We start from the raw sequence: 24202 nt of genomic DNA, 5'->3' as shown, positions 1-24202 counted from the left end.
AGCTGGCAAGGAAGGGCAAGGAGGTGTTTCTTATTTCTTCCCTGCTTCAGTTTTCCTTGAAGCATTTATCACCATCTGATACTGTGGCTTAATATTTCAGTAATTTCCAGATTTCTTTATTACATTTCTTCTTTCTAAAATATAACATAAAAAAGCTCCATGGCTGTGGATAATTTTGTCTATTTTGCTCAATGCTGTATAACTAGTACCTATAAACCTGCCTAATACACAGCAGGCACTTAGATAATGCTCATTTTCTTTTATTCTGTCTCCTAGAACATTACTTGAAACTGTTGGTGAGAACACTGAATACAATGATGCATGAGTTAATATAACACACTCTCTCTCCCACCTGCACATAAAAAAGGGGGGGGGACCTCTCTAGATACATGTGTGTGTGTGTGTGTGTGTATGTATATATGTGTGTGTGTGTGTATATATATATATATATATATATATATATATATATATATATATATATATATATATACAGAGAGAGAGAGAGAGAGAGAGAGAAAGCCCAGTATTATTGCAGAAATAAATCAAGTTAGGAAGTTATGCACAAAACACAGAACTCTGAATGTGAGCTTTCTTCGAAAGTCTCCTTATCTCACTATTTTGCTTGCCATTTAGTTGGAGTGTATTCTGTGCACTGATTACATTTACTTAATCCAGACACTTTAGAAGAATGGAAAGAGCATTCCTCAGTTGATCCCTGGCTCTTCTGCTTAAGAGTACTATGAACTTGCCATGCTCAGCTTATGGGAATGTAAAATTAGTATGCTACAAAAGTTTACTCTGTCAATTTCAAAATTTTCATATTAGACACTTAAAGAGGTATACATTGTAAACCCTAACATGCTAAATAAGTACAACTTATTATTATTATCGGGTTCTAATAGCCTTTGTTTGGCTTCTTTGGTTTTTAAATTGAACAAATATCCACTGCACGTGTAAAAGAATTGAAAGTATGCTGACCTATTTTCTTCCATAAAATTCCCATCAAAGGACAGGTCCACTAATAGCCTGTTCAGGTCACCATAGTGAAATTATGAGTGACACTAAAAAGCAGTGAATCCAAACAAAGTATTATTTTGTAGAATTTCTTACTGAAATGAGTTGGGTTGAATAAGTAGATATTTGACTCAGGAATAAACTATAGAAGAAATATTTGTTAAATGGTTAAATGGGAGATAACTTCACTGGTAATTTTATAAGGCTAAATTTAGAACTGATCACGTATGTTTTAAGAAATTTAGAAGAAGAATGGAGAAGAATATGTATTTTATATAAAATTGCATTATGATTTTGATAACTATGTTTAGTAATTGAAGACCATCACATTCCTCTTTAAAAACAAACCTCATTTAATCTCATTATCTTTCTTATACATCACTTGCTATCAATACAATTATTGTATTGCTGTCAAACACAATTCTGGATGATACTGTAATGGTGAATACAAGACAGCAAACATTTGTCAAAAACTGTAAAACTTTACAGCACAAAAATGGAAGTGTAAATCTGATGGTATGGAAATTAAAAAAGAAATAATTTAGGTAGTCATGAGTTCTCTGGATGGAATTCAGAATGTAACAAAAGAATGTAAGTGTATTACAGTTGTATGAAACCACCTCAGTGAAGGAGGTGGAGGAATAAGATGCTGACCTAAGCATCTTTGCAAATGAATGAAGAGGCAAAAGGAACTGTATGTAAGACTGTAGTCTAGTTGATAAAGTTATTTCTCATGGATGTATTGGTTAACAATTTTAAAACCACTGTAAATCTATACTAGAACTGAATAAGTAAGTAAGTAAATGGATGATGGATTATGGGAACCAAATTTCTTCCTGTTGAGGGTGTACTACAGATAAACAAGGGAAAGAGGCTAGAATAATTTGTGTGGTAATGGATTAGAGTTGGAAACATCAGTATGTATTCATATTTAGCTTAATATGGATACATATGGCTACACATAGAAATATTTACAGACATGTGTATATATACAAGGTAGTATGTACATATGTTTCACTTTGCCTTGTCAGCTGAGAGGACCTGGAAGTAATGGTAATAGAAATGAGTCACCTAGTGTCCAGATCATGGTTTCTAAAACCAATCTCCAATCAAAGGAACCAGGGATCCTTGGAAAAATGGCTGATTCTAGGACTGAGTAAGGAAATGTGTAAGATGAGCTTAGAGCATCATGTAGTGCTAGAAAACAAGAAAAATCTCAAAACAAAACAAAACACAAACCCATAAACATTTTTCCCCAAACCACTTCCCCCCAAAGCTGGATTATACTTGTATTGCTTACTATCAGCTTTTATTTATTTCCATCAGCTTTCAGTTTCTCTTTTTCCTTGTCAGAATTTTTAACAAAGCAAATTGCCACTTGTGATGGTTAATTTTATGTGTCAACTTGACACATGAGGTGCTCAAATTAAGCATCATCTGGGGGTATGTCCATGAGGGTGTTTCTGGGTGAGATTAGCATTTGAACCAGTGGACTCAGTCAAGTGGACTGTCCTTTCTAGTGTGTGCATCTTCAACCCACTGGGGGCCTAAATAGGAAAAAAAAAGAAGGCGGCAGAAGGAATTCATTCCTTTTCTCCTGTCTCACTGCTTGAGCTAACATCTCATCTTACTTTCTGCTCTCAGACATGATTTACACCGTTGGTTCTCAGGCTTTTGGAACCAGACAAATTAAACTACCAGCTTTCCTGTCCTTCAGTTTCAGAGGGCAGATCATAACACTTGTCAGCCTCCATAGTCACGTGAGTCAGTTTCTCATGATAAATCTCCTTCTGTGTATATATATCCCGCTGGTTCTGTTTCTCTAGAGAGCCCCGACTAATACACCACTCAACTAGAAGCTACATTTCCCAGCCTTCATTATGCCTAGAGGTACTCTTGTGACTAAATTCTGGCCAATCAGATGTGACATGGCAGTGATGTTGGCCATTCTGGGCACACATCTAAAAAGAAACTGCTCACTCTTCACTTCCTCTGTCCCCTCCTCCCTCTCCTGTGGCCCAATTTGTGGAAGGGAACCAATGCCTTTTGTGAAAATGAGGAAACACTCTAGAGGATGCCAGACCAACAAAATAAATGAAATCTGGGTGCATGAAAACTGTGCTGAGGGGAGCCATCTGACCCTTCTGGGACATTTGTTGAGAGGAAAACATACTTTCCACTTGTTTAAGCCACTGTTATTTGGTTTCAGTTCAAGAAGGTGAAGGACTACTCTAACTAATAGGGTAATAAGTGCATGTGCCCTGAACGGGCGACCCTGAAATGTGAAAACATACCACATAGACTTTTTATCAGAATTCAAATAAAAGCCCATATTCAAAACCAACAAACAACATCCTGACATCTCCAAATTTCTGATAAAGATACTTATCGCAGGTAAATTAAACTTCAGCTCAGTTGAAGTTTCTTTTTCACTCACCTCCAAAGTAAGAGCCATCTGTCAGCTTCATTTCTTTACTGGATTTTGTGATGACACCAGCAACACCATGTTGAATGAAATACATTTTTTTACCCACCGCTCCTTCTCGTATGATATAATCTCCAGGTTGAAACACCTCAAATCTCAACTTGCTCAGCATGGCAGTCACAAAATTAGGATCCGCATTAGCAAAAAGAGGCATTGTAGCCACTAGTTTCCGACAGTTGAAGTTGACTATCTCCTAAAGATGGCAAGAATAAACAAATATTAAAAGAGATATTCATCATTTCAGGAAGAAAATCATATGTTAAAGTTAAAATTCTATATATAGCATACATTGCAATTTAAATTAAGAATTAAAAATACATAAGCTCTAATAATCTTCATATCTTTTCGAAACCAGGGATTATGCTTTATTTTTGTTGACGTATTCCCAGCACGGAGAGCAGTATAGGCACATATCAAACATTCAATAAATGTGAATTAAATATATACCAGTTTACCTTTTATAACTTTCCATTTCTTTATTATTCTTTATATAGAATTAGAACAAAATTGTGGAAGAGTTTTAGCCTCCCTTTGATCTGCTTTTATGAAGAAGGGAAGCCGTAACACTTCCTATTAGCCATGACATTACTGCTTTGATGGTCACAACTGAAAAATCTAACTTGCACCTACTGACTGGAGTTCTGAAACAAGAGCCCAGCTGCCAACAAAATGCCAGCAGCATTTTGACATTTTTTTCTTAATGTTGCTCCCATTAAAGCAAGGAGACGTAGTGTCGCATTACACATTGCACAAAGGAGACTAGACATAATCTATAATTATACATTCAGTCTGTTTCTGGGCTAGATCAGAAAATCCCTCCTTAAAAAACCTCCTGGGCTTTCATGGGAAGTCTTGGACTGGACAGAAGCCATATTTTCCTTTTCCTGAATTGTTCATTTTATTTCTGGGATCAGGACAACTCTAAATTAAGAGATTTATATGTTTGACTTCATTCTGTGGATTCTAGTCCAGATTAGACATAGGGTTGTCATTATGAACCAAAATAGGGGTGTGGGGCCAGTCATTTTTAATCCTGCAAATTAGATACGGAACAGAATAAACAACAGGAATCTAAATTTTACCACAATGCCGTTTCTCAGAAATATCTTCTCCAGTGAGCCCCCAAAGAACAAGGTTGAACCTGAGTTTGTAACTTGTTTAAGAGACACAGAAAATGAAGTCACCTCTGCTAAGGGGTGGGAAAAGGGCAAAAAGATTCGGGAGTATTGAAAGAAGTTTGAGGTCTGAATTCTTGCTCTGGGAATACAAAATTCCAGTTTGTAAGACTGGGAAACAAAGTTTCCCCAGTCTTACTTCATAAAATCACCCAATATTATCTCAGGATAGTTAACAAAATTTCAGCTGATGCAGAGGGCACAAAATTTTGCGTCCACCATGGAAAAGAAGGTGTTTCATCTTCAACAATATGTTGTGATTTCAGCAGAGCAGAGAAATATCTCTAATAGCAGGTTTCATGGAGGATGGTAGAATATTTAAAAATCAGCAATAATAACTAGAAAGTAAAGACAAGAGAAGGATGTTACATGTGGTACTTGGTGCAGCACCATCCAGGCCCCACAGTACACAGCAGACTCCACGCGTGGCTGTACCTTACATGATCTGTGCTTAGTATTAACTGGTGCTGAAGAGCCGTGGTAGGAGTAGACCAGGGCTACAATAAGTTCAGCACATAGTAAGTACTCAATAAACATGCCTGCAGGTCTGAATGAACAGAAGGCAGAGAAAAGGAAGAATGTGGGGAAGAAGGAAGATGGAGTCTGGCAGTGGAAAAAAAGTGCTCACAAAGCCTAATTTTTATTCTTGTCGGGAAGTGACTACTGAAAACTCTTAGAATGCTTTCTCAAGCAAATAGCTTGGGAAACAAGTCTTATGTCTATAAAATGTGCTTTTTTTTTACTCTTCAATATACTTCTATACAAACACCACAGGAAGATAAAAGGTGAACCATTCGAGGTACTCAAGGTAACTACGTGAGTTAAAAGAAGACAGAGATACGTCCATTAAAATGACCAAACTGGTTCTTAAAGAGTTAATAACTTCACATGTAAAATGACGTAGAAGGACAGTAGTGTAGGAAACTGAAAATAAGTCAGGTTGCAGAGAAAATAAATGCCAAACAAAAATAATAAAGCAAAGAGAATCTTTTCATCTATGTTTTTTGTTTCAACTATACAGATTTTTTCTCTTCATTGTTTTCTCACCTTTTATTTTAGAAAATACTTGAAAGTCTATTTTATAAACAAGTAAATGGGTCTTTGTTAATATAAACAACTCTTTTTCCATGATACATCACATATTCAGGTGCACCATTGGAACTGCCTTGATTATATCACTGCGAAGATGATTTCACATTATTGTTACTGCTTGAAGGAATCCATTCATTTTTCTCTGTCTCTGTAGAACTTTTATCTCTATGTGAATACTTTCTGATTTAAACTGTAAATTCTAACAAATATTTGACAGAAATAAGATGTCTTGAGACAGAAACTTATTTGCATTTAAAAGCCCTTCGTCTTCCAGTGAAATTTGTTTGCTTTGAGGGTATGTAGTTTAATAGAAACAATGAAGTGAGTCTAAAAGTTAAGCAAAACTTTTAAAGGCTCTTCCCCATCAATCACATTTTTATAGCACAGTTTTGCAGAGGGAACATATTTAGTTATGTTATTAATATCTCTCTATTAGTAAAACAAGACTTTTAAAGCTCTTCCATCAATCACAGGTCCTTATAGCACATTGTATTACATAAAACACACAGTAAAGCTATGAATATCTCTAATCTCCAACCAGATTCTTTATGGCGGTTGTTATGAGGTGTTTTTTTTTAGCAACATGTTTGACCTGAGTTAGGAATATTGTCTATGTGCATTAAATTGAGGAATGCTCGCTCCCTAAGGGAATCAGATATGTGGTCCTGACCTTAATAATAATGGCTCCAAACTACTAAGCTTACTTCATAACTTAAAAAAAATACAATTATTTCTTTCCTAGAGCATCTTATCCTACCAGAAAGTATGGTCATGCTAGAAAACAAACAAAGTAACAAGCAAAAACATCAACAAAAAAAATGAAAAGAATATTTCAGGATGAAAAGAATATTTCAAAGAGGCCAATTGAAAGAGCTACCAAACAAGGGTGTAACAATTTGAGTAATAAAATAAATAGTGTAACATTGGCTTAATTAATGCCAAAATATAAAATAACTATGAGGCTGTACTTATATAAATAAATGATTGAGTAAATTACAAAAAGTGAGAGAAAACAGACAACTCTATTCAAATTCCAAATAAATCAACTTTTTTCTATTAAAAACAGCATGATGCAAAAATCAAACAAGAACAATGAAGAGCCCTGCATTTGATCTTAACTTTGACATAATGTCAGTTTATTTAAAGTATGAAAGTCTTTCTTTTTCAGCAGTCCTTCCCATTATTTTGCTAAAGTGCAACAGAATTATTCATGTTCATTTTTGGGTCACAGTGTAGAGTTTTTTTTTTTTTTTAACCTGTAACACAGATATAGAAAAGCACACAAATCATAAGTGTTCACAAATCTTATATGAGATTTTCAAACACGTGAAACTATATAACCACCCAGGTCCACATATGGAACATTTCCCAGGAGGCTTCATTTTTTTCCTTTCCAGCCAACCCCAGAGGCTCTGGCTGTGCTGATCACCATCACTACAAGCGGTCTTACTTGTCCTTGAAATTCCCATAAATGGCATCGTGCAACGTGGAGTCTTTGGTGTCTTGTTTCTTTCACTCATTACGTCAGCATGATTCATCCATGTTGCCGTGTGGTGGCAGTTCTTTCTTTTTATGTTTCCGGCTGTATTTCATTTTATGACTATGCCCCAGTTTATTTCTTCATTCTACTCTTCATGACATTTGGGTTGTTTCTAGTTTTAGGCTAATAAAATAAACCTGTCATAACCATTCTTGAAGTGCCTTATACACTGATTTCTCTTGAATATTTGCCTTATGTTGGAATTGCTGGGTAATAGGATAAGTGTATATTTAACTTTGGTAGACATTGTCAAAGGTTTTCTAAAATGATAGCATTATTTTCTCATATACCAGCAATATATAAAGTTCCAGTTGTCTTACACCGTTGGCAAAATTTGATGTTATCATTCTTTTTAATTTTAGCCATTAGTAGGTATGTAGAGATATCTTATTTAAAATTCTTTTTCATTGTGGTTTTGTTTTACATTCCCCAATGATTAACATTGTTATGTACATATTCATAGGCTTATTGGTCAGATGAAGATCCTGGTTGGTGAAATGTCCAGGCAATAGTTTTCCCTGTTTTTTTCTATTGTAGGAGTTCTTTCTATGGTCTTGACAGGAGCTCTTTGCTGAGATACGCATTGCAAGTATCTTCTCGCCATGTATGACTTGCCTTTTCAGTGGCTCTCTGTGGTATCTTTCATTGTTATTGTTTTGTTGGTAATTTGATTCCTAGTTTGTTTAACTTTACGACAATAAGAAAAAATGGGATTTGATATATTTAGATTGCTTCAAGAAGGATTCGTTTTAACCATGAATCTGTGCTTTGGAATCGTGCATACATTGAGACCCTGGGAACTTTTAAGCAATATCTTGTTTGTTATTACAACGCGCAGCAATGTTTTAAGGCTCCTCCTAGCACTACAATTCTTTATCAATAACTCAAGTATCACTGTGGAAATTTCCATTTTGTGAAACATTCAGCTCTCCATTCTCCATGATTTTATTCTACACAGTATAGTTCTAAAAAGTTTTAAGAATGGTAGCTATAAATATAATTACCATCATTACAATAATGAATCATAGAGTAATCTTAACAAAACAGAGCTGCTGTTCCATTGCTAAATCCCTACACCCAACACACCCTGTATTTTTAGACTGTGCAGAGCACACAAGAGCTTTCTTCTAAGAACTTACATCAGACAGACATTCGGATGGCATCCAGATGTGCAGGCTTCTATGTATTAACTTGAGAAACAAGGAAATACATACAGTCAAATCTGTATCAAATGACACTCTGTCACCTAGAATACCCTATAAAACAGTGCTGCTGACGTCCTATTTTTTTTTCCAATTCAGTAGCCAGGGGTAGTTAGAATCAAAACAGAGTAATCGGATGTGTTAGGGATTTCCGTAAGGCCGATAATTTTAAGAAAGAACACGGTAAAAATAGGAGACAATATTTATTAAATTCTTGCTGGTTTTACGTATTGCTCTAAGTGATTTACAAGTATTTATTTTATCCTCACAAAATCCTAGGCCACAGCTATTATTACTATTCTGCCTTGTAGAAGACATTGAGTAATACGCCAAGGACCACTCACTCACAAGGGGAGGAACTATGGTTTGTCAGGCAGCCCATCTTCTAACTTAGGGTGTTGATGGATTCGAAGATGCCATCTTACCTTTACAAATACCTAGAATCACCATAAACCCTGGAGATTTTGATGTTACCTATTAATTTGTTCTTTCCAACTTTACACATTTTGAGAGCTTGACATGTAAGGCGGCAAACGTGGCTGTTTTTATTCCCCCCACAGCAATTAATTTTAAAGATCTGAATCTGACAGTCTTTACATTGGCATCCATGCTCCATGCTGCCAGTTTTTAAAACATGCTACTTCATACAATTAGGCTATCTGACTGGCACTGTAAATCAGTAAAATCTGAGATCTTTGAACTGCAAAGAAAAGAGAAGGAGACCAGCATGTGCTGTGGTTGTTTGCGGGAGTGGGTATGTCTTGTGTCATAGGGGTCAGTGTTGATGTGTGCCCTTTACTTCTTCCGTTTAAAGAAATGTTTCTGGCCATTTGTTTCTTCAGTGACATCTCCAGTTCTCCCTGAATAGCCCCCAAAGGAACATTGTAATTGAATTTGACAAGTTGAAAGTGGCATGTGGAAAGAAAGAGAAAGGGAGTAAGATTTATTAAGTGCACATAATAAGCAGGTACTTCACATACTACATCTCATTTATTCCTGGAGGAGAACAAGCAAAGAACAAACTTGAATTTGGTTCTATTTTCCCAAATATACAAGAGAATGAAGACAGTGGCGCTTAGAGGGGGGAAATACATTGCCCAAGCCTCAGAGCTAGAATACGTCTAAAGAAACTAACCATTATGTTTGACTTCCAAACCATTGCTCATTCAGCTTCACCAAGGGGCCTCCCTATTACCTGGATCAAAATCACAAAAGCTTATTAGCAGTTAGAATTAACCTCACCCTTACATTCTGCAATTCTGCCTATGCTTTGGATTGAAAACAGTCACTTTTAGTATTTTATAACATTTTAAATCAAAAATTTTACCCATTTCAGGCAAATAGCTATTGCTTTTTTACTTTGATGTACTTCTGAAATTATTTACATTTTTAACTAATTTGAATGCCACATTTTATGCAATATACATATTTTCAGGGCAGATTATTACACAGCAAGATATTTACTGTTGTGGAATTCTTCAAAAAACACAAGATTCTAGTTAAAAATACATAAAACGGATCTTGCTTGTGTTTACTATATGAGAACCAATTGCTATGAAAATACAGCTGCCTTAACAATAATTACCCCAAAATTATTTTGAAAACTAAGAAATATAATGGTTCTTTTACGTACTAATCTAATTTTATCTTCAATTATCAGCATTCGTTTACATGTCTGGTAAATAAGAAGCACTTTCTCTTCATCAGAAATTAGTGTAAAAGGTAAATGTGCAAGAAAACAAATGAGATCTTAAAGGATAACTAAATGACTTGGAGTATACTGATAAATAAGCCTCCAAGTCAACATGAACTCATTTCCTCAGAGAACCCCATGACATAGACACAAATGATGAAGGGCATGATGGGGAACTGGTGGCTGAATACGTACAGCAGTTAATACAAATCACGCATTGTAAAGCTGGGGCCTGAAGATACTTGACAAGGGTATTAGGCTTCAGGTAGCTGCCCCGAACCTGTTGGAAGTTACACACAAACAGGTGTATACTGTCCCTCTGTCTCATGTGAGACAGATGGCAGTGCTCACAAGATTTCCAAAGGGGCCATTGTCAGCAACAGGGTAAGTGCCATTGGTCTAAATGTAGTATGGCTGTGATGATGATGATCACTAATACTTACTGAATGTTTTTTGTCTTTTCTCATTTAATGATAACAACCACCCCATGAAATAGTTATATTATTAACCCAGCAGTATAGATGAGCCAAATGAGCTTAAAAGAGATTGTCATTTCACAAAAATCACATAGCACATGGGAAGTGAGCCCAATATTTAACAGCATTTAAACAGTCTGTTCCTAGAGTGACAGTGTCTAACATGGTAGCCACTAGCGACATGGAGTTAGTGACCACTAGACATGTGGCAAGAGTGACTGAGAAAATAAATTTTTCATAGGTTTCACTGTCACCATTTAAGTTTAGAGTTAAAAGCTGGTAACTGAGCTATTAGAAAATGTTAAATTGTTTGGAAAAGCTTGGATAGGTGAATATGCATTTTCAACTGTAAGTTTCATGAAACCTATAAACAGATCAAGGATTTTTATAAAAAAAAATAGCATCCCAATTGAGATATTCTGTAATTATTAAAAATATACCAGATTCTGAAGACTTAATACAAAAAATAATGTAAACCATCTCATTAATGATGTTTTTATATTGATTACATGTTGAAATTATATGTTGAATACACTTAGTTAACAAATTTATTATACTTAATTTCACATATTTCTTTTTATTTTTAAATGTGACTACTAGAAAATTTAAAATAAATATGTGATTCACACTACATTTCTACTGGACGGAGAACACTGCCATAGAACAAACATGATTTAATACGTAAGAGGACTGGCAAACAGAATTCAGCTCTAGATTTTTTTTTAAAACCTTCATGTTAAATATGTTATTTACTGAAGAACTCAGCAAGAAAAACATGAAGAATAATTTTTCGACATTTATTTAAACTTTGAAGAGAGAGGTGAAACAGAATGAGAAACTTCCATAGAAGAGTAAAATGTGGTTTACTTTGACTCCTGGAAAGAGTAAATTTAGATCCCAAGACTTCCATGAAGAGTAAATCAATATCTGAAAATTGCTAACCAAAGTTTCTTAAGAGACCTCACTGAAAAGTTCTAAGGAAGCCATCTGCAATCATACCTTCAAGACCACTACATGAAGTCTGTGGGCAATAAATAAAATAGCCTCCATATCAGCGTCTAAGCAGTCTTTAGTGTCCTAGGTGAGGGCTCTTATGAAACGACTGCTGAAGGGTCCAACACAGGGCAGGGTGCATAGAAAATGCCCAGAGTCGGGTAAAGTCAGGGTTTGTTGGTATGCTGCAGAACTGTTCTGGGGAAATAACAGAACATATTCAAGATGAGTCTGTGGGACCTCACCCTTATCATGGCTCTCAAGTAGACAGCACCGATTAAAAAAAAAAAAAAAAGGCTTCAGTGACCTACCAAAGACAGCAGTCTCCTCTCTGGATATATTTATGGCATTTTTTTCTAAAGTACAGTTTACTAGGCTCCAGTCCAGATTCAGAGAATCTGAATCTAAATCTTCAGGGGATATGACTCAAGAGCTGTGCTTTTAATAACACACTCCGAGTCATAAGCAGTCAGATGTGGAAACCATGGTTCCTAAAATAAAGCAGTATCTGAAAGTTTATAGTTCAAGAAGCAAGATACATAATATAGGTACATATTCATTATAAGATAACTGTAAAGAATAAAATAAACATGGCAGAATCTCTCTCTCCTGTGTGTGTGTGTGTGTGTATGTGTGTGTGTGTGTGTGTGTCTGTATATGGGCTCAATCCCTAATTCCAAAACTGACTGACTTGGTGACTGTAGTAAGTGACCCATACTCTTCAATCTTAACATTTTCACCTGTAAAATTGAGATAACACTAGCAACTCTATCATAGATAATTGTGATGATTAAATTAAATAACCAAGTAAAGCACTTAACAAAGTTCACTAAATGTTACCTATTATTAACCATTATAACTAACAGTTGTATTATAAAACAATATCTGTTAAAATCAAATGAATGGTAAAGACCATATATTCTATAAAATTTCAAAGAAAGACTTCAAGGTAATTTGTTAAGAAGATATTAGGTCAGATTAAAAAAAAAGTTGAGTGGGAACCGGTTATTAAATATCAAAATCATAATGGGTGCAGGGATTCAGAAGATAAAAATGACAAGACAGTCTTAGTGAAATTTCCTTTTGGCTAAAGTCAATGAATAAAAGATAAGATTCTTATAATAAAGCTGTCCTAATGGTATAGTAAATTTGGAAGGTGAATTGTAAATTACATATTCCATTTTTTTAAAGGAAACACATGGGGGAAATTTAAAAAATTTCCTCAGCATTTCCAACTGGCTTATACTGATCTGCTAGTTTGTCTTCTTAATTGCAAGATGGTTGACTGCATGTGTAAGTAAATCAACCCATACAAATCTTAATGTTTGAAAATGTTATAAACATTTATCCAAATATTGACTAACACATTAGGTACCTGCTTCAATCTCTTAAACTCAAAGCATTTCCCCTGATTTCTGTGTCTCTATTAGGGAGGATTTATGATATACTGTTTCTCTAGTTGAGATAATGTGTCTTATTTTTCAAGACAGTGTTTATAACCCCTAAATAATTTGAATATAAAAATAATATAATAAAATTCAAAGATAAGAAATACTTACCTTTAATATTTATTTTGGGGAAGTTAATGGAGTTAGAGATAAGAAAATGAGGATTGATGAATTAATAGAGGGAGATTCAATCTTAGTTTACTGTAGTTTTCCATCTCATTAAAGAAGAGTAATCAATTTTTCTTATTAGCAAACAAATTGTATTTTTAAAAACATCTTTAAAAACAAAATGAGTATACACATATCCTTTAAAATATGTAAAAGAAAAAAATCTCTATATTTTTTCACTGTAATGAAAGTAATTTAATACATTTATATATTCTCTTAATATAATCTCTATTCACTTTAATATAATTGTAATCATAATACACATTCAATATTTGTTTCTATTTTCCCTACTTTTAATAGTATAAAATATTTACCATTTTGAGATATAGTCCTCATTGCTATTCTTTTTAATGGCTACACAATATTCCACCTTGTGTTAATCATAGTTTATTAAGAAAAATTCAATAGAGAGAGAAAAATTGTCTGCAGTGGCCTCTTAAATATTGGCAAGCTTTAGCATTTTTCACGATTTCTTGTTTTGAAACTCAGCTATACCATCAATTGCTAGATGCATAGTCTCTTCAAATTATGAGTTAAAAAGCAATCAGCCTAAAATCTTAGCATATACAAATGGCAAAGTATGATTAAGTGGCTTGAATGAAATCTGCCTGTTTGCAAAGGATAGCTCAGAACAAGCTGAATATTGAGAGACAGATTCAACCATTTTAACGTTTTCTGTAGTTACAGTTCTCAGAAGCATCTAATTTGGTTTTGAGATAATAAATCACATTTAAACTTCACAATATGAATGCACACGAAGTTTGAAATTAATTTGGTCTTAGCATAGTCCTACTGTTTTGCTTTCCTAGAACAAAGGAACATATTACTCAGTTAGGTACCATGCAGGATGTCAGCAGATGACATAAAGTTCTCTCAGCATTCACTTAAATTTGCTTATATAGGAAAGAAAATGATGTAGAAGCAGACCAAAAAAACTCTAAATCAAAAAACTGTGTATTGACAACGACAGTGTTCATTAGAGGCTTCATATCTCTGCCTGGTTCTGGAACCCCAGGCTGAAGCTCAGTTAGGATTTGTGTAAACACCAGCAGAGCACAGCTTCAGTGGCCGGCAAGCGGTAAGCAAGGTGTCAGAGTCATCTGCAGAATAGGAGGTAAGCCTACTTGACAAGGGAGAAACAGATTAATTTGGACTGTCAAATACAGCAAATACATCAGACAGCTAAACTAAAAAATTTTGCTAAAACAGGACCAGCAGATAGTATGTTGAATTAGAACATTTAACTCTGAGAGGTGATTTGGAGAACTTGATAAAAACCTTTATTTGACATTTTACAATATAATCCACATAAATTCCTCTTCTTCATCAACAGGTCAGGAATGGAAATAATCCCTACGTAATAGTATGTGCACATGTTACAAAGGACATGAGGAAATCAGGCCACACCCTAAAACCAGGCAGGAATTCTATGATGTATTACACATTCATTTACTTGCCACTTTAGCTAGATTTGTATGGAGCATTGCATGTGTTGGCAGGCATGTGTGACACCTCTAAATTCATATTTTGAAGCCCTAACTCCTAGTACCTGAGAATGTGCCTGTATTTGGAGACAGGATCTTTAAAGAGGGGATGAAGTTAAAATGAAGCTGTTAGAATGGGCCCTAATCCAGTCTGACCACTATCCTTATACGAAGAGGAAACTGGATACACAAAGAGAAAAGTGGTCTTCTGCTAGCCAGGGAGAGAGGCCTCAGAAGAATCTAAACTGGCCGACACCTTGATCTTGGACTTCCAACCTCCAGAAATGTGAGAAAATAAATTTCTGTTGTTTAAACCACGGTGGTATTTCGTGATCGCAGCCTGGCAAACTAATACAGCGACTTAGGCTGTGGCAGGCAGGATGAAGCTGCCCCCTTCTGGGTATCTGCCAAGACATGGTGGTAATGGGAGCTGATGGGAGCAACTTAGCTTAGTGGTGTGGGTAATATTTATGATCCAGATACAGCTGGGATCCCTTTGAGGAGGTGTGGGACACAACTCACACACTTACAACTACCGAGCTCAGGTCTGGAGTGACATAAATTCAAAAAAATTTTTTTACTTATGTGAAAAAAGGATTTTCTTTGTTTTTGTATCGAGTGTGAAGCATCACAGGCATTCAGGTGACAAGAGTCACGGGCAGATGGAAATGGCTCTGGAGATCAGGACTAGATACAGAATTGAGTGCCAATTTATAAGATTAATTTTTTAGATTTGTATAAAACATATATAACAATATTCATAGTTTTAACCGTTCTCAAGTATACGACTCACAAGTCTAGTCACAATGTTGTGTAACCATCACCACTATCCATACCTAAAACGTTTGCATCAGTCTCAACAGAAGTTCTGTAACCTTTAAACTCTTAACTCCCCCTTTCTCCCTCCTCTTAATCCTCAATAACTTCTATTCTATGTTCTGTTGCTTTGAATTTGCCTATTCCAGGGGCCTCATAAGTGGAATTATACAATATTAGCATAGGACCAATTTTTGAAGTCCTAGAAATAAGCACTGACATCCAGGGAAATACTGAATGGCGGGGGGCGAGGTGGGGAGTAGCGAAGCACCGTTAGGAGAAATCAGGGAAAAGGCCCAGTAACCTGGCTCCTGCTCAGTGACACAAACCATCCTACCCATGCCACTGATGACACTGCCAGGTGCCCGATTCCCTTTTATTCACATCTTCCCTGACACTCATGAAATCTTGTCTTTTGATAATAGCCATTCTAACAGGTGTGGGGCGCTATCTCATTGTGGTTTTGATTTGCGTTTCTCTAATATTAGTGATGCTGAGCACCCTTCCATATACACCTGCTGGACATCTGAACATCTTCTTGGTCCTTTGCCCACATTTTAATCAGACTATTTGTTTTCTTGCTATTGAGTTGAATGAGTTCCTTATATACTTGGAATACTAACCCTTTATCAGATGTGTGGGTTGCAAAAATTTTTCTCCCATTCCATAGGTTGTCTTTTCTTGTGTTGATGATTTCTTTTGTTGTGCACAAGCTTTTCAGTTTGATGTAGTATCACCTTTTACTTTTGATTTTATTGCTTGTGCTTTAGGTATCAGATCCAAAAAAAATCATTACAGCAAGACCCATGTCAAGAAGCTTTTTCCTATGTTTTCTTCTAAGAGTTTTATGATCCCAGGTCCATACATTTCAATCTTTAATCCATTCTGAATTTCAGTGTAGTCTGCTTTTCTCTGGCAATTAACTATATGTGACTTCCTACATTTCTTGTATTTTTAGTAATGTATTTTAACCTTTCCTTTGTAGTTTTCCTTAAAAAGTATTTTTATCTTGTCTCTACAAGCATATAGTAAGCACTGTGAGATTGAAAACCACGTTTTACAATTTACCTTCCCATCACGCCTGGGTCAATACCTTGCACACATTAAGAAATCATTAACTGTTTTTGTCTGTTTGTTTTCTAGAAACTAGAGATGAAGTCGAAAAGCTCTAGGTCAAAAGAGAGAAGATAACCCAACTTCTTTGCTTGGTAATGTGACCAAGACCAGGCCACTTACATAAATTTTCTAGCCTTTGGTTACTGTGTCTCTTACAAAAGTATCTGATAATTTAGAAGATCACACAATAGCTTTACAATACTATGATTCCAGTCTATTTTAATTAATCTTAACTAAACACATTTTCAGAAGGCATTTAAAGAAATCAAGTATATACTTTAAAAAAAATGATTCTGAATCACATTAAATAAATACTCATGCAAATTATGGTTTCTTCCTTAACAGTCTATTCGACAATTTAAAGGTCAGAAGGACCTCAGCCCAATTCATGTTCTGTGAAAATGAAATATACTGACGTCCTATATTCTCCTGGAACACATGATCTGTACCTATTTTCAGCCCACGGCTCTTCACACTCCATTGTTTAAAAATAGATCAGTTCTGAACTTAGGAGACAGACTTAGAAGGGCATTAACCTCTTTCTCGACTGTTAAGTTTGCCATTTTGCTCTAATCAAATCAGTATAAATCCGATCATGTTAAAAATAGACCTTACTCTGTACACATTCCAACAGGCTCTCATAAGCAGAAGGGGATGGTTCACTGAATTTTTCTAATTAGTTTTTAGTTTTAAAGATACTGCCTGCTTTTACTAAAGCGTCATCAGTCTCTGATCCTAACATTTCAATGCCAAGTTTAGAGGCTAAGACACTGTCTCCAGAAGACTGGCTGTTAAAATGGAGGCAGAGCCTATTAGCAGATTTCATGAATAAATTCAGAAAGAAATGAGACATATGAGAAGCCTGGACTCGGTGTCCCTCCGGTGTAAGGCCTAACGCCCTCTGAATGACCCTCTCACAGCACTTATACACAGTTGTAATTGCTGATTTAAATTTCCGACTCTCACTTAGCTGTAAGAGCCATGAGGGCTGGGACATATTCTATTCTGCACTGAATCATAGCAGTACCAAGACTTAAATTGCACTGGCTACTTACTGTGTGCCGGGCACTTTTCCAACTTTTTATATTTTTTGCTCATTCAATCTTATAACAATGCTGTGAGGTAGTTATCGTCCTCATTCATATTTAAAAATGCGGAAAGTGGAAAAGCATACAAGTTACAAAGTAGCCCAAAGTTGTACACAGTAAGTCGTGGAGCTGGATTTAAAAGAGGCTGGTGGAACCAGGGCTTTGCCCTTAACCACCATAGTAGGTTTTCACCCAGGACTTGATATATAACTGAAGGTACACCCAGAACTATTAGTGGCACTGAGACTACCATAAAGCGGATTTAAACTATTCAAAACACTGAAACTGAACAGTTCTGAGCAGCCGGGGAGAAAAGGAGCGTATCATACATGGATGGAGGGAAAGGAAAGAGGAGAGCTCTTCAGAGAAAGCTGGGACAGGTACCAACTGGGAAGGAGAGGAAGTTCCTAGAGATCACTGAAGTCCAGCTTTGCAGTCTCAGAATTTTAACTAGACACAGCCACAGAGTAACTGGAGAGTGAAGATTGCAGACGACGGATGATGAATGCATCACAAAACAGTGGCTCTAACATAAAATTCCAAGCTTCTGAGTACCATCTTAAGTATTTTTCTTAGAAAACTGTAGTTGTTCCTTTACTTCCTGGCCCATGTATTTTAGTTCACAGCGAAACAAAGATAATTTTTTATGATGACTTTACAATCTCTTCCCAGACTGCTGACAATGCAGTAGAGCCAGTACTCAGGTCACATGGTCTAGACTGAGGATGAAGAATACACTGATTTATCTGTCCCTCTGAATCTTCTACACCTGGAGGTGGCTCACTGCTGAGGTTTGGACAAGGAATCCAGCAACTTTTATTTTGTGAGCCACTGGCAATATTCTAGGCAAAACTGGCATAGCAATCTAAGAAAAGAAGTACTTATTTCTATCTATTCCATGGATTTATTAGATTACAGACACTGTACAAAACACTTCTATACCTTTGATAATGGTACTCTGTTGGAATATTCCCCCACTACCAGGTGGACTCTGCAATAAACCATTAATGTGTGTAAATCTCGAGAAAGTTAAAAAGGAAACAAAAACAACCACATTCAAGACAGAAACTTCTGGCTTATGATGCAGATATCAAAATAAAATCACAGAGGAATCTGAAAAGGCCAACATCCTTTTGTTATATACTAGAGACAAGATACTCCATAGTATCATCTAAAGTGGTACTAAGGAAGCTGCCTGGCCACAGAACCTCATAGTTCTGGGCATCACTTTTCTTGTTAGTGCCACCACCTCTGACTTGTCTATAAAACGCTCTCTCCAAGCTCTGAGAATCAATGATTCTTTGAGATGGTTTGCCAAGTGTGAGATCCTTATTAATTTGCCTTTTCTCATTTATCCAGTAAGTAATTATTTAATATGAACTATCTAGGGGCTGAAGCAACGGTGAAAAATCAAGAAAGACAAAGTCCTTGCTTCCTTGGATCCTGAGTTCCTATAGAAGAGTGGACAATTAAGTAAAAAGAGATGACAAGACAAAGAGTGATGTGTATACAACAAAATGGCTGATGTGATGGAGAATGACTGTGAGGGAATTAATTTAGATGAGGAGGTAACATCCATGAGACCTGAACAGTAAGAATGAGCCAGGTGTTTGTTGAAGGCATTTCAGCACTTTGTTTTCAGTGTATGAAAAAGATAAATCACCTAATTTCTGCACAGAAATGGAAGTAGAAGAATGCTCTCAATAAAGCAGTGCTTTCAAAATATCCACAAGCTGAATTAATTTGCATATGCATGATATGAGTTTTTTGTAAGAGTCTTCAAAGGTCACACAAATGAAATTTTCTGCCATTTTACATCTTAGAGATCCTTCATATATAAAAACATTCCAACACACTGGAAAGAAAGACTGGAGAATAAAATGAATATAACATAATATAGACTTACTTGATTATGAGTGTACAATAATTTTTACATTCATAAATATTGCATTTTACTTTCTTTATTTTTAAGCCATAGGTTTTTTTGTATAAGTTTTTGAGAATTTGAAGTTTGATCTGTCCTTCACTTTTATACATTCCTGAGTACCCAGACTTGGGTTAGCAGAAATCATTGCCCTTAAGTATACATTAGCATCTCAAATTATGCAAAATACTTTCATAAAAATGAGCCTTCTGGACAATGAAGCATTTTAAGCTAAAAGTCTTGTTAAAATATCACATGGTTGCTGACTTAAAATTGAATATATGATTAACAATTATACATGGTGTATGTGTATACAAAGCACATATTTTAACCTTTTATTACAAAATACATATCAAGAAATCTAGCTTTCTCTTTCTAAATAGCCTAGTTTCATTCATTTGACATTCATTTTATCAATCATTCAATGTCTTTTATGTGCTGGGCACTTTTCTAGACACTAGAGGCAAAACAGGGACCAAAATACACCATTGCATAAGTTAATGCCTTATTTTCTAAGTTGGAATACAGCTTTGGAAAGGTGGAATGATATATTTTACTATTTTTAAGTAATGTATTTTACTACTTATAAAATATTTCTTGTGATCTACCACTCTCACCTGAACAGGGCAGGTACATAATATTTCAATTGAATAGCGAACAGGACATATTTCCATTGTTCTTATTCAAGATTCTGCATCGGGTATGTCTGGTCTTTCTAGATCCAGGTTTTATTTAAATGATGACTTCTGTTAGCCCTCTGCCAATGTCTCTCCTTACTGTCCTATTCTACTCTTTCTGCTTTCCTTCTAATAAAATCTTAACTCGATGTCACATTAAATTTAGGCTTTCGTGTGATTCTGATGCTAGAAAAGCAAAAGCTGACGAGCAGATGAACTCATGGAGAACATTGTTTCTTTCACCTTTTTAAGGTGTTAAGTGTTTGAGCATTTCATGCTTCTACTTCTAGGATCTCTAATTTTATTAAGTATCCCTAATTCTTACCCTGCTTTTCATTCATGATTCTGTTGAAGACCATTCACTCAGTAAATATTTAATGAGTTCCTACCACATACTAATCACTAGAGATCCAGAGATATTATGACACAGTCTTTATCCTCAAGAAGCTCATAGGCTTGAAAGAGACAAACAATAATCTGACAAGTGATAAATACAGTGATAGGGAGAGAATAGCAGGGAAACTTTTTGAAGAAGGTCATGTCCGGTAAGAGTGTCTGATGGAAAGTTGAAGGTAAGCTGAGTAGAGGGGAGTGAAGACAGAGGGGAGCATGAAGAAAGGCAAAGAGGCAATCAGCAACATTTCCCCCCAGGAAATTATCAACAATTCCCTGTCAATGAAGCATGAATGTAGAGAAATGAGGATGCAGGCAGGCCATGGAGCATCTCCTGTGCTATGTTAAGCAGTTTGGACCTTTTCTTGAAGGGGATAGGAGGTTATGGTTAGTTTCTAAGAAGAAAGTAACATTAAATTTGTGTTGTACATCAATCAATATGGTAGCCATGAGATGGCATGCATTTGAGCTAATTGAGATCAAAGATAGGGATAAAAAATGGTGAGTGCACTTGAGAAGTTGAGGTAAAAGATGCTGAGACACTGAACTATATAGCATTTGAAAATATAAGGAAAATTTTTTTTTCTAACTCAATGATGGAGTAGTTGTAGGAACTGAGAAAACTGAACATATGTCTTTAAGGGGGCAAAAATGCAAAGTGGAAATCTTTTCCACTGAAAATCAGAGTAAATTAAAGTGTGGCAAGATAAAGTAGTAAATAGCACACACATTATTAAGAAAATTTTCTTCTTATTCTGATTTTACACTACTTTGAGCATTTTTAGCATCGAGAGGAATGCTTCCCATGTAAGCAGGCAGCTTCTTAGGGTCTATTTTTCTGCTCACTTTTTCTGTCAGCTTTCAGTATTCCCTCAATGACATTTTAAGCTGGAATCCTTCCTTCTCCCTGCTTCTTTGAAATAAACTCTTAGTTTTATTGTATCCTCGTGTCTACTGACGTGACCTTAATCCCTGATCCTGTCTCTTCCATTACCTTTGCCGGTCCTCACCTGCCTTTGAATCCCGCCCGGCCACTGAGAACACAACCTGGTTCAAGTGTCTTGAGCTTCTGCCTCTTAGTGAAAGGGATTTGGATTGAAAGCAAACTCTGTGACTCAACAACGAGATAAAGCAGAGCATACTGATAGATTTTATAAATGACATATTATTCTTTTCATATGCAAAGGTTTGCATTATACTTCTCAAAGCAAAAAAGATTTGTACATTCATATTTGATTGAGGACTCTGTAGAGAAAACAAGCTAATCAATAGCAGATATTCACCGCTGAATGGATGCAGACACTTACGAATGGTTGTAAATGGTAAAGATGTTTGTTGGAATGAAAATATTTATTGAGAATTTGATATATGCAACATGTACTAGGAATTTCAAGACAAATTTATAGACTAAATGACTTTTGCTCTTAAAGAACTTTTACGGCAGAAGTGGAGAAAACAAATGTGAACAAATGGTGATAACAGACAGAATGGATAAGTAGCATAGGAGAGCAACAGACTCAGTGCACTGGGAGCTCAGAGTAAAGAGGGACCAGATCTGACCTGGAAAATCAAAGAAGGTATAGATAAAGAAATACTATTTGAACTAGATTTGCCAATAGATGAAAACATATCTGGAAAACATATGATGCAAGTTGAGAAATTAGAATTGATTTTCGCAAAACAGTTGTACAGTTTGGCTGTAGGCCACTTTGGAACATGTAGGACAGCAGGGGAAGGTAAAGCTGGAGATTTAGTCAGGATCAGGGCCTGGAAGGGACAGAGTATGAGCCTCAGGAGGCTACATTTGATTTAATTTGTAATGTAAAGACTGAAAGTTTCTGAACAGAGACATGACTAGCTCATACACATAAAAGAAGATTAATCTGGCATCATTGCTTTAAATGGTAGTTAGAGAAAACAGACCAAAGGCTGGAAGGCAGACTAAGGGGACAGTGCCAATAGTCCATGTGTCAGGAATAAGTTTAGAGTTATGTCTTGGGAAAAGAAACAGGGGATAGGAGTGAGATGTATTGTCACAGTGAATTGACAGTATTTGGTGATTGGGTGGATGTGCAGAACAGAGAACGATTTTTTAAAAAGGCTAAAACTTTACATTCCAAATGACTTGAGAGAATAGCTAAAACATTTACAGAGAGAGACTTCAAAAGACGAGTGGTTTAGTGATAGAGGATAATGACTTCAGTACACAGTTTATTATATACACAGGGTAAGGGGAGATCATGTAGCTTTTAAGAAAACAGAGCTGATGGCAAGAAGTTGGAGTTCAAATTTACAGAACTGAAGATGAGATGAACTAAATAAAAAAGAATAATACAGACATGCAAAAATAAATAAATAAATAAGGACAATGGCTCAGGGATGGTCCAGTTTTAAAGAAGTCTCCAACAGTGATTCAGGATATGTATTTTATTAAGAGTTTAGAAGTACCACCAATGGCACAAAGACAAAGGATTTGATGATTGAATGGTCATTGATAATTTCCAAGGAAACAATTTTAGTAAAGTGGAGACTGAACTACAATGCAATAATTATAGAGCAATCTTTTGAGAAGGCTGGCAGTAAAAGAAAGGAGAGAGAGCAAAACTGTATAAGAAACACGAACAATCAAGAGACTGTTCTTTTAACCTAGGGGTGGCCTGAACATTCCACCGGGTGGAGGGAAGACGTCCAGCGAGGGATGGAAAGGAGACTTAAGGCAAAAAGGTGGTTATTGATGTTGCAAAGTGTTTTAATGAGGTAACAGGAAACGAACTACTCACAACAGGTCAGGTCAGTGTGTAAATAGGGAGAACAAACAGAGGAGGGAAGTAAAAATCAAAAAGAAGTTAAAGATACAGTTATGTGAGCATGAGGTGATAGAGTGGGAGACTGGGAAGATATGGACAACGAGGGCACAAGAAGGAATCTTGTAACTAGGGACACAGAAAATAAAACAGTATCCTGAGAATCACAAGAGGAAAACCAATTGTCCAGTCTTGTTAACATAAATGCCTGTAAATGGGAGAACATAAGAGAGAATAAGGGCAAAAAAGATGTTTTAACATTAAGTTTTAATTTTTCTTTCGAGTAGTGCCAAAACATAAACATGATGATTTCCCAGGGAAAGAGAAAATAAACCTTGATCATGCACAGTGGAGACTGAGGGTCATAAATCTTACCTCTCTCAGAGGATCATTGAGTTCACTGAGAATATTTTCCTCATCAAAGATTTTGCCTTGGTATCTGTGCTCATAATAATCATGTATCTTCTGACGCATATCAGCTGGTAACTTATGGAATGACATGTATTGCTCCACTTGCTTATACTGTAAGGAAAGGAAAAAGGGAAATTAGGAAATTAGGAAACACTGTTAGGCTGCATGAGGAATCATGATGCTACTTGGTCGTGCTATATTCA

The 24202-nt window shown here is 35.9% G+C and overlaps 1 protein-coding gene across 1 annotated transcript in view; it reads right to left on the bottom strand.

The window, feature by feature from the left end:
- HCN1 (hyperpolarization activated cyclic nucleotide gated potassium channel 1) overlaps positions 1-24202 on the bottom strand; it is a 320367-nt gene that overhangs the window by 32170 nt on the left and 263995 nt on the right. The window contains exons 5-6 of the mRNA XM_072951061.1: positions 23964-24110; positions 3452-3692 (exon numbers count right to left, since the gene is read on the bottom strand). Of these exons, the coding sequence (XP_072807162.1) occupies positions 3452-3692; positions 23964-24110 (388 nt within the window). The remainder of the gene's footprint in view (positions 1-3451; positions 3693-23963; positions 24111-24202) is intronic.

This window comes from Vicugna pacos, chromosome 3 (genome assembly GCF_048564905.1).
Source record: "Vicugna pacos chromosome 3, VicPac4, whole genome shotgun sequence".
In the NCBI taxonomy this organism is placed as follows: domain Eukaryota; kingdom Metazoa; phylum Chordata; class Mammalia; order Artiodactyla; family Camelidae; genus Vicugna; species Vicugna pacos.
Note: the sequence above shows the minus strand (reverse complement) of the source record. Positions and strands in the feature narration are given on the sequence as shown.